The following is a 12,178-nucleotide window of genomic DNA, read 5'->3' on the forward strand; positions in this document are numbered from 1 at the left end:
TAATTGTTCTAACTGTCAGGAAGTTTCTCCTTAGTTCTAGGTTGCTTCTCTCCTTGATCAGTTTCCATCCGTTGCTTCTTGTCCTGCCTTCAGGTGCTTTGGAGAATAGCTTGACTCCCTCTTCTTTGGGGCAGCCCCTGAGATATTGGAAGACTGCTATCATGTCCCCCCTCGTCCTTCTCTTCATTAAACTAGACATACCCAATTCCAGCAACCTTTCCTTGTATGCTTTAGCCTCCAGTCCCCTAATATCTTTGTTGCTCTTCTCTGTACTCTTTCTGGAGTCTCAGAATCTTTTTTACATCGTGGTGACCAAAACTGGATGCAGTATTCCAAGTGTGGCCTTACCAAGGCATTGTAAAGTGGTATTAATATTTCACATGATCTTGATTTTATCCCTCTGTTAATGCAGCCTAGAACTGTGTTGGCTTTTTTGGCAGCTGCAGCACACTGCTGGCTCATATTTAAGTGATTGTCCACTAGGACTCCGAGATCCCTCTCACAGTTACTACTATTGAGCAAGGTACTCCCTATACTATACCTGTACATTTGGTTTTTCTTGCCTAAATGTATGTTGGAAGGGACCTTGGAGGTCATCTAGTCCAACACCCTGCTCAGGCAGGAAACCCTATACCATCTTGGACAAATGGCTGTCCAGTCTCTTCTTAAAAACCTCCAGTGTTGGAGCGTTCACCGCTTCTGGAGGCAGGTTGTTCCACTGGTTAATTGTTCTAACTGTCAGGAAGTTTCTCCTTAGTTCTAGGTTGCTTCTCTCCTTGATTAGTTTCCATCCGTTGCTTCTTAACTGAATGAATGTGGCACTTGCTTAACAACTGTGGATTTGTTTAACTACTACTGCAAAAAAGGTTGTAAAATTGAGTCAGTCACATGACCAACCTGTTTTACATCCATCATTAGTTACAACTAATAAGGCTCCATTACAGTCGTAAGTTGAGGACAACCTCTAGACTAGCATGCCCTAGGTTTCATGGTAGTATACCATTCAAGAACTAACAAGGACTGAACCTGCTTAATGTTTGAAAATCCGCTAAGTATAGCTAGGTGTATTAAATGCACCTACCTGTGTTTGCTGTAATCCTGCTAATATAAGAGCATTTATATTTCTGGGCCTACCTCAGCAATAAATCAATAGGGTTTGCTGGGAGATAGTGTATCCATTCGATCTATTTATTGAGTTTCTTTGTTCATCTGCTTATTGGATCTACTTTTCATCCAGTCACTGACCCTGATGTGTAGTTGTTGCTGAATCCCGAGCTGAGAGGTGATGCTTTTCTGTTTTTTTGTAGCTACACACAGTGGCTGCAAAGAACTGAACTGACGGATGACCTCTGGTGTGAAACTTTGGGGCATTGCTCCATTAGAACAGTAGTTAATTAATGTTTAACCAAGAAGAATGGACCTTTTCCCCTTTTTTGTTCTTGTGCATGTGTGTCTCTCACTCACACATGCAGGCTCACAAAGAACATAGGGTTCACATGAGGTTAAAATAAAATGCTATACACTGGAAATACATTCTGCCTGATTAAACTGTTGGACAACGTGTCATGAAAATTAAAGAATGGATGATTCCACTACAGGATGGTTCAAACCTTGTCCTTAAGAAGGTTTTCCTTTTGCTTTTCCATTAGCATTTATTTAATTATTCTTGTCAGGCCTCAAGAACATAGAAATACAGGTAACTCTCAACTTAGAGACACAAAGGAGCCCAACATTTCTGTGTGCTAAGTGAGATGGTTGCCAAGTGGCCCATTCTATGACCTTTCTTGCCACAGTTGTTAAGTGAATCACTGCATTTATTAAAAAGTTAGTAACACTGTCATTAAGTGAATGAGGCCTCCCATTGACTTTTCCTGAGGGAAACTTGCAGAAGGTGATCACATGATCCAAGGACACTATAATAATAATAATAATAATAATAATAATACGGTAATAATACGGTAATAATAATAATAATAGTAGTAGTAATAGTAATAATAATAATAATAATAATAATAATAATAATAATAATAATAATAATAATACCATTTCAGACAAATGGCTGTCCAGTCTCTTCTTAAAAACTTCCAGTGTTGGAGCATTCACCGCTTCTGGAGGCAGGTTGTTCCACTGGTTAATTGTTCTGTCAGGAAGTTTCTCCTTAGTTCTATGTTGCTTCTCTCCTTGATCAGTTTCTATCCGTTGCTTCTTGTCCTGCCTTCAGGTGCTTTGGAGAATAGCTTGACTCCCTCTTCTTTGGGGCAGCCCCTGAGATATTGGAAGACTGCTATCATGTCCCCCCTCGTCCTTCTCTTCATTAAACTAGACATACCCAATTCCAGCAGCCGTTCCTTATATACTTTGGCCTCCGGTCCCCTAATCATCTTTGTTGCTCTTCTCTGTACTCTTTCTAGAGTCTCAACATCTTTGCTAAGCAGCCAAATTTTGATCACATGACCACGAGGATGCTGCATTGTTTGCATGTGCGAAAATTGGTCATAAGTTACTTTTTCCACTGCCATTGTAAGGTTGAACAGTCACTAAACAATGGTTGTAAGTCAAGGACAACCTGTATATTCTGAGCAGTTTTCTTTATTGATCCTTGTCTATAGGCAGAAATCTTCCCAAACCAAAGCAAAAACTTTCATCATTAAAGATGTACTCTGAGTACAGTTAGTCCTCAGCTTACAACCACAGTTGAGCCCAAACTTTCTGCTGTTAAGCGAGACATTTGTTAAGTGAGTTTTGCCCCATTTTAGTATGCTAGGCTGCATTAACAGAGGGATAGAATCAAGATCACGTGAAGTATTAATACCACTTTACAAGGCCTTGGTAAGGCCACACTTGGAATGCTGCATCCAGTTTTGGTCACCACGATGTAAAAAAGATGTTGAGACTCTAGAAAGAGTACAGAGAAGAGCAACAAAGATGATTAGAGGTCTGGAGGCTAAAACATATAAGGAACGGTTTTCTTAGGGGCTGCCACAAAGAAGAGGGAGTCAAGCTATTCTCCAAGGCGCCTGAAGGCAGGACGAGAAGCAACGGGTGGAAACTAAGCAAGGAGAGAAGCAACCTAGAACTAAGGAGAAACTTCCTGACAGTGAGAACAATTAACCAGTGGAACAACCTGCCTCCAGAAGCGGTGAATGCGCCAACACTGGAAGTTTTTAAGAAGAAACTGGACAGCCATTTGTCTGAAATGGTGTAGGGTTTCCTGCCTGAGCAGGGGGTTGACCTCCGAGGTCCCTTCCAACTTTATCATTATTATTATTATTATTAAATGAATCACTGCAGTTGATAAGTTAGTAACCAGGTTGTTAAGTGAATCCGGCTTCCCCATTGACTTTGCTTGTCAGAAGGTGGCAAAAGGGGATCACATGAGTTTGGGACAAAGCAACGGTCATAAGAATGAAGCAGTTGCCAAGCATCTGAATTTTGATCACATGACCATGGGGATGCTGCAATGATCATAAGTGTGAAAAACAGGCATAAGTTGCTTTTTTCAGTGCCGTTGTAATTGTGAAGTCACTAAATGAACTGTTGTAAGTCGAGGACTACCTGTATAGTATTGCTAGGGAGGACCCTCCTTAACTCTCTTTTTCCCAACCAAATTATCTAAACTTTGCTGTCTCTTGGCCTTCTGGAATGCAGCCCCTCCCTTCTGGGAATCCCACCACAATTCGGTTTGCAAGCCAACTTGACTTGCAATCAAGAATTCTTTCAGAAGTTCCCTATAAAAGGTCTGGTATTTACGCTATCAAATTTGAAGAATAATTGCTCTTCAAAGGAGATATTGATGCAAGGATTCAGCATCAAATCATTTGAAGGTGACTAAAAGCTTGGTTAGACTAGAAATTAATTTATCTCTATTCCTACGTTTTTAACTCTAGGCCAAAGTGAGCTTCTTTTGGGAGAAAACGTCCTTTTAAGGGACACGAATGCTTGTACATCTTCACAGATTTCATGAGATGGGCCAACCAGATTTGGAACCAACTAAATTTTGAAACTAAGTTCAGTGGTGATATGGCCAATTTAATGGGAGATAAAGTGGGGATGAATGTTCCATATTTTTGGCTGGCCTTTTAATAACTTTTATTAGTTATAAATGATGGTTCCAGACTCCTCCTTATTTAAGGCTCTACTGCAATTCAGATCCAAATGTTAGGAAATGATTCGAAGAGTGCTTGAATGATGGACACACAACTTTGGTTAAGAATCTCACTTTTGTCAAAATGGATGGCTTACACATTTGAAAAACAAACAAACAAAAAAAATGCATCTTTTCCTAAGATTGTGCTGCAGAAGACAACCATAGGCGCTCAGGAAAGATGCAGCTGCTTTAATGAGACTGCTTACTCAGCTTGTTCTATGCTAGTTTTATTATTTGTATAATAATTGCATTTTTTCAACTCTTTATTAGGATATAGAGCAGTGGTGGCGAACCTATGGCACGCGTGCCAGAGGCGGCACTCAGAGCCCTCTTTGTGAGCATCCATGCCATGCCCCGGAGATGGCAACCGTCCCTCTTCAACCAGCCGCCCGAGGTCCCACGTGGCCGGATGCATCTCTGCATGGCTGGTTTCCCTCCCCCCCCCAGTCCCATCCCTCCTGGCCTCGCATGCTCTCCTTTTCCTGGGCACAACCCATTGCATTGCTTCCTCAGCTGTTGGCCAGCTATCCAGCTCAGAGGTGGCTTCTCTGAATTGCTGGTGGTGGGCTGTGGAGCCCCAGAGTGCGCTGGTCGAGGAGCCGGCAGTGTGTGGCTGCTGACAGACACCGTCGGCCCCCATGCGCTCGCTGGCCTCTGTGTGTGGGGTCTGATGGTGTCAGGCAGCAGCTGCCCTGGGCTCTGCCTCACCTTGCCCCGTGGCAATGGTATCCCCGCCCTGCCTCGCCTCACTCCACAGGATGAGCCTCCTGCCCACCACCCCACCTGCCAGAGACCCCCTGGATCTCCCCCAACCCTGCTCACAGGCGTCCCTCTCCACGAGCAACATCGAGGTGACCACACCCACTTTGGCCACACCCACCCAGTCTGCCATGACCACCACAGCCATGCCCACCTAGTAGGCCACGTCCCACCTGGCACCCGGCGATAAATAAGTGGGTTTGGGGTTGCAGTTTGGGCACTCGGTCTCTAAAAGGTTCGCCATCACTGATATAGAGGGAAGTTTCTGCTTTCATATCACTCTGGGATTTCAAGTGTCAAGCAAAACAAAGTGTTTACTTTGTTTAACAGTGAGAAAATTTCTGCCTTCTGCAGATTTGTTACAGATGTTGCCGTGTTTCTATTGCTTTTTCTCATTTAACAATGCTGAGATGCCAAGTCATTTGGCTTCTCCTTGTAGCACTTTGAACACTTCTAGTCAATTTTAACTGAGCAGAGTTCAGTTTCTTGTTTTGATAGAATTGAGATTTAGACCTAATTAACAAACACTTTCAAACTAAATGAAAACCTAACATTACAAAGTGCATTAATAAGAATAAAAACTAATACATTCCTGTTGTTATTTACAAACAGAGTCTATAGTAGTTAAAGATACTATTATGTACATTTTTCCAAGTACATTTTATGACCATAATTGAGCCAGGAATTATGGTCATAAATCATGCTGGTTGTTAAGTGGCTCATAATGTGACTGACCTGATTTTATGACAATTTTTGTGGGAACAGTTAAGTGAATCACCATGGGCATTAAGTGAATCTGCAGTCATTAAGTGAATTCCATAGTTGTTAAGTAAATCTATTCTCTTGCAATAAGTGTTTTTTCCAGAAACTGGAAGTAAACACTTTTTCAGGCAAAAAATGCGGCAACGGTTGTAAGTATGAGAAACGGTCGTAGGTCATTTTTTTCAGTGCCATTGTAACTGTGAACCATCACTAAATGGACTGTTGTAAGTCGAGGACTACCTGTATTCAACTCAAAAAATCCCTACTGTGTAGCTTGCTGGTGTATAGCGATGGGTAAAACAAGATTCAATTTATTAAACATGATCAGTTTTGTTCCATGCAAATCAAATCCATTTAATTAATTAGTTCTTTCCTGATTTGTCCCGTGCTTCTTCTACAGAAGAAATCTACAGCCATGCTGTCAGCATCTAATGGATTCATTCATTTCTCTCTCCTCCGTTTCCTGCTCATCGGAAGACCATATTATCATTGCTTTTAAGTGCTGTGGAATGATGTAATAGGCAAAAACAAACTCTTAACTCATGCATACTTCATGCGTGAGGTGTTGTTAATTCCGCACAAAACCAGCATGTTAGGAATGCTGCAGTTCAAAGAGTTAGCATTGGTCAGGCTGGAAAATATCTTTATTCTAGGTTTTTTAGCCCTGGTCTCAGCTCTTGAAGATGTACATTTAGAAAGAAAGAATGCTGTTGATTTTGCGGGAAGAATTTTCTCCTTGTTTGTTTCTCCTTCTCCCTTCTTTGTCTTCCCCAAACAATTGTTAAGCCTCAGTTCTCAGGAGAGAGAAAAATCGCATGATAATGGGCTTATAGCTATTTGAAGGCATACAAGAATCTTTACAGGTTTTTTTTTTTATCAAAACCATTGCACAATTCTCTAAGTCTAAGACAGGGGTGTCGAACTGCCGGTTGCATCATGCAGAGGCAAAGCGAAAAAAGTCGCAATACATCGTGACACGGCTAGTTTGATAGCAATGCTTTAAGACTTCTAGGTTTCCTCCTCCATGTTCCTCTTCCTCCATGTTGATCCTTTATATTCCTCCAAGTTCCTCCTCCTTCTCCTCTTCCATGTTCTCTTCTTCCATGTTGTTCCTCCTCCTCTGCCTTGTTTCTTCTCCATGTTCCTCGACCTTCATGTTCCTTCTCCATGTTCCTCCTTGTTTTTCCTTCCTTCCTTCCTTCCTTCCTTCCTTCCTTCCTTCCTCCTCCTCCTCCTCTTCCTCCTCCTCCTCCTCCTCCTTCCATGGTCCCTCCCCCTGATGAAATGAGTATGATCCACAAAAGTTTATCTCTAGCAAAATGTAATTGATTAGTCTTAAATATATCGTTACATTTCTCTTTTTGCTCACAATTAGCACACTTACAGCTAGAGAATAAAATAATTTCACAGAAATGTACGAGATATTCCCAGATTGTATTCATTTTAGAAAATGTTTCTGAGCTTGATAAACAAGTATTCTTCATCGTCTGTTGTATGCTGCCTAGAGTCGGTTCTCATAGATGGGCAGCTATATAAATTTGATCAAAGGATTAGAGGAGAAAAAAAAAAGAGTTAGCCATCTACTTAATTGTTTGGCTATGTGTTATCCTTCCTTCCTCCTTCCAGACAGCATATATTAAGCAGGAAATGCTATCAACATTTCTAGAATTCCATGATTGACTTTGGCTGGTTATTAGGCTTTTTCAGTGCTTCAGATTCGTTTTCCAAAAAGTGCTTTGAGTGTGCAGGCGTATGAATTGGTACCCATCTGTACCATTTTAAATCAGCCTATTCTTTGGGGTGAAGTGGGAGGTCTCCTTGGCTGCACTAGATAGTTGCTATGTAATTCTGGGCGAGAGAAACATTATTTTAAGCCACTATTTTTCAACCTTGACAACTTTTAAGATGTATGGATTTCAGATCCCAGAATTCTGCAGCCAGTGGAATTTTAAGAGAGGGTCCACTCATCTTAAAATTGACAAATACTGTTTTAAGCTATTGCAGGCAGGTGCTGTATTCTTTCTCCTGAACCATCTAAAACAATTTTTGAGATCAAATTGGAAGAATTGAACAGACCTACTGGCTACAGGTAAGTCCTCGACTTACAACCACAATTGGAAACAGAATTTCTATTGCTAAGCCGGTTGTTCATGAGAACGAGGGCACCCAACCTGTTTTCCTTGTTATTTTCATGATGGGAGACTTATGTTAAACATAAGGGATCCATTCCTTTTAGATCAGTATCCATTTCTTTTTTGCTTTCTGAACAGAAGAGTGACAGAGTAATAGAATAACAAAGTGGAACGGACTTTGGAGGTCTTCTAGTCCAGAGGTCTACAACCTTGAGAACTTTAAGACTTGTGGACTTTAAGTTCTGGGAGCTGAAGTCCACAAGTCATAAAGTTCTCAAGGTTGCAGACCCGTTCTAGTCCAATCCCCTACTTAGGAAACTTTATATCATTCTGGACAAATAGCTGTCCAATCTCTTCTTAAAAACCTCCAGCGTTGGATCACCCAAAGCTTCTGAAGGCAAGCCATTCCTCTTATTAATTGTTCTCATGTTAGAAAATTTCTCCTTTTTTCTAGATTGATTAGTTTCCCTCCGTTGCTTCTTGTCCTGCCTTCAGGTGCTTTGGAGAACAGCTTGACTCCCTCTTCTTTGTGGCAGCCCTTGTGATATTGGAACATGCTATCATGTCTCCCCTATCCTTAGACATAACTTTTTCTTGCAACTCTTCTCCATATGTTTTAGCTTCCAGTCCCCTAATCTGCTTGGCATCATCCTACAATTGTTAATAGTGCTGGGTTTTTGTCCTTCTCTCTACAAGGTTCATTCAGATTCTTTCAGGTGACTCCTTACTTGCAAATAACTTCTGTCCCTGTCTCCAGAATCACTCTTCTTTCCTTCCTGTTTCCTTTTGCATTACCCAGACAAATGAAAGTTTTAAAACTCGATTTTGGATTGGAAATGTTTCAGCTGGTTGTTAGGGGCTGCATTTTAAAGGAGGCATCATCATTTAAATGATGAAATGCTGTATCCTGCAGACAGAGGAGAAAATAGGATCTGTCAAATAGCTCCCACCTGGCTTGGAAAGTGTTCATAATCCTCATTTTTGGACTGAGCAAGTGCCCATGGCAATTTGCCTGCCTGCTAATTGCTTTCTGGTCTGTGGCAGGAGAACCAGCTCAGCCTTGTGCCAGTTGGCATGACACTCCAGTGTCTCTTTCTTCCAGTAGTAACTGGGGAACTGGCAGGGTTCCAGGGAAGAGCAGATTTAAGGCTTCTATATTCAGTGGGGATGGAGAAGAGGGTGGAAATAAGCCTCTGGGAATTGCAGTTTGTCTAGCTTTTCTCCATTCTGCTCTTTGGACATCCCATAACTAGCAACCTCTACCACAATGTTTCTCAACCTTGACAATTTTAAGGCATGTGGACTTCAACTCCCAGAATTCCACAGCCAGCAATGCTGGCTGTGGAATTCTGGGAGTTGAAGTCCACATGCCTTAAAATTGTCAAGGTTGAGAAACACTGCGTCTACCAGGAAAGATTTGCCTCTTTCTCTGATACGAAGAACGAAGGGAGTTTGCTTGAAACTGAGAAAGCAGGAGAGAGAGAAAAAGAAAGGGAATGGAAAAAACAAATACTTGGCTTCACAGCTTTAAAAACAAACCAAAAAAGAGAGAGTAGAGACAAGAGAGAAAGCAGAAAAACAAGACAATGTCATTTCCCCCCTCCCCCACTGTACAAAGAAAGCTTCCAAAGATGCTGGTGGTCTTCCTTTTTCTAAGTTCCATTGTCTAGTCCAGTGGAAACCTTTCAGATTCACGGGAACGGTAACTGTTCATTGCAGAATCTGGAATTAATGCAAATCTGGAAGGCTTACGGTCGGAGAGACTGAACTAAAGCTCAGTTTCATATTACTGAGATTTTGATCATCACAATGAGACAGTCAGTGTCCTTCTGCTGTAGAGATTTCAGACTCTTCTCAAATTTGAGCATCTTCTCAAATTTATGTCCATGTGTATTTGTGTTCTTGAAATCTCTTTGGATTATCATCCAGGATAGATTGTTTCTCATTGAAAGCTACGGGACTTCACAAAAACTCTAGCACAGCTAAGGGCACTTACATTTTTGTTAGAAGGATATCTGCCAACATTTTCTCTAACTATTTCCTAAGCCTTTCTTGACCCCCCCCCAGTTCTCCACAACTTGGATAGACATAGAGATAGCCCAAATTTGGAATAGAAAAAATGTGCTTAGTAGCCTGGAAGATTTCTTGTTGGGTATTCCAATGGGTGACCTCAAGTAAAGGAATAAGACAGACAAGGTCAAAGAATGAACATTGATCCAGTAGATGAGTAAAGAGCTCCTAACTCAGCGATGGTGAACCTTTTAGAGACCGAATGCCCAAACTGCAACCCAAAACCCACTTATGCATCATCGGGTGCCGGGTGGGTGTGGCCCATTGGGTGGGTGTGGCTACGGTGGTAACAGCAGACTGGGTGGGACTAAAAAGTTAAATCAATCAATTCCAACTTTGCAAGATCTTTTTTTCCCCGCGAGAAGTTGAAATTGGCTGATTGAACCTTTTTTTTTTGTACATGGCGGCGGAGGCCTAAAGCGAAAAGGTTTTATAAAACCCAGCTGAAGGCCTAGGACTGGGGCGAAGGCGCGCGTGCCCACAGAGAGGGCTCTGAGTGCCGCCTCTGGCACCCGTGCCGTAGGTTCGCCACCACTGAGCTAAAAGGTTGTGAATTGCATTTTGTTTTCTTTGATCATTTCAGTAATCTTTGCAATCATGTACTTCCCTTGATGGAATCTGTACAGGTAGTCCTCAGCTTAAAACCATTCATTTACCAATCATTTGAACTTATGGTATTGTTGAAACAATTGATTTATGACCGGTCCTCGCATTTTCGACCGTGGTCGAATATCCCTGTAATCACATACCTTGCGATTCAAGCACTTGGCAATCAACCGTTTTGTTGACTACGGTTGCTGTGTTCTGTGGTCATGTAATCACTATTTGTAGCTTTCCTAGCTAGCTCCCTGCAAGCAAAGTCAATAGGGAAAGTTGGATTTACTTAACAACCACATGATTCTATTAATGAACAGGATAAAAAAAGATTGTAAAATCAGACATAGTCACGTGATCATTCATCTAACGACTGCATTGCTTAGAGATGGAGGTTCTGGTCCCAAATTCTGGGGTACCCATATTCTGCAAGGCAAGGCTTCTTGGTAGAAATATTCCTACTTTGAAATAACTGCATAACAAAAACTTGTACAGGTAGTCCTTGATTTACAACAATTCGTTTAGTGAGCGTTCAAAGTTACAACAGCACTAAAAATGTAAATTATGACACTTTTAACCATCATAGCATCCCCATGGTCACATGATCAAAATTCAGACACTTTGCAACTGATTCATGTTTACAGCTTATATCCCAGGGTCATGTTTTTTGTGACCTTCTGACAAGCAAAGTCAATGGGGAAGCCAGATTCACTTAACAACTGTGTTACTAACTTAGCAACTGCGGCGATTTACTTAACAACTGTGGCAAGAAAGATCATAAAATGGGGCAAAACTCACGTAACAATTGTTTTGCTTAGCAACAGAAATTTTAGGCTCAATTGCGGTCGTAAGTCAAGGACTACCTGTAACCTCTGTGGCCTTCTTTGGCAATTTAATGCTGCCACTTGAAAGCAAAATATGTTGTTTGTTTTGATAACAGTTGTCCTGCTCAATATGCCTTTTTTTGGGAGGACTGTTAGCCTGTCTTTTTTTTGTTTTGTTTACCTGATAGGTTTTTTTGTTCTTAGGTCTGACTTTGCAAGCTTCATATGCCCAGAATGTGCCTGATAATCATAAATGATACACCAATAATAACATTAAGCAGATAATGAGAACAATCTTGTGTAATGGTAAATGCGCTTATTTTAAATTTTAGGATAACCTGTTTTTCATCTTCCTTCCTCTCTTTACATTCCTCTCTGCACATCTGCAATCCACAGATTACTTTTTGAAGGGATCTGTTGGAAAAGAATTGTATTTTCCTCTTGCAGGATCTGGCATGAATTTATTGCAGATTCGGGAAAAAGTTTGGAATCCAGTCTGCCTTGATGCTTGTGCACCCCAGTTGGGAAAGAAACTGGGCCAACCTGTGCCCTCAAGCAAAATACTGGTATGATTAACTGTGGAACAAATAAGGCGAGTTTAACAGTGGGAGAAATCAGAATTAAATCTGTAGATTCTGCCTGCATTTATTTGAAGCAGTAATGGGAAATTCTGTGCTACAGATTTATTGTTATTATTCCTATGAGTCAGTACTGACTTTTGGTAATTGTCTGCACTCCCATCCCATCCCATCCCATCCCATCCCATCCCTCCCTCCCTCCCTTCTTTCCTTCCTTCCTTCCTTCCATCCATCCATCCATCCATCCATCCATCCATCCATCCACCCACCTACCTTCTCATCGACTGACTGACCCATCTATCCATCCATCCA

The 12,178-nt window shown here is 41.5% G+C and overlaps 1 protein-coding gene across 1 annotated transcript in view; it reads left to right on the forward strand.

Annotated features, from left to right (window-relative positions):
- XYLB (xylulokinase) overlaps nt 1-12,178 on the forward strand; it is a 141,363-nt gene that overhangs the window by 40,568 nt on the left and 88,617 nt on the right. The window contains exon 9 of the mRNA XM_015832537.1: nt 11,736-11,854. Coding sequence (XP_015688023.1) covers nt 11,736-11,854 — 119 coding nt within the window. The remainder of the gene's footprint in view (nt 1-11,735; nt 11,855-12,178) is intronic.

The sequence above is a fragment of the Protobothrops mucrosquamatus genome, unplaced genomic scaffold (genome assembly GCF_001527695.2).
Source record: "Protobothrops mucrosquamatus isolate PMUCROS unplaced genomic scaffold, P.Mucros_1.0 scaffold5, whole genome shotgun sequence".
Classification (NCBI taxonomy): domain Eukaryota; kingdom Metazoa; phylum Chordata; class Lepidosauria; order Squamata; family Viperidae; genus Protobothrops; species Protobothrops mucrosquamatus.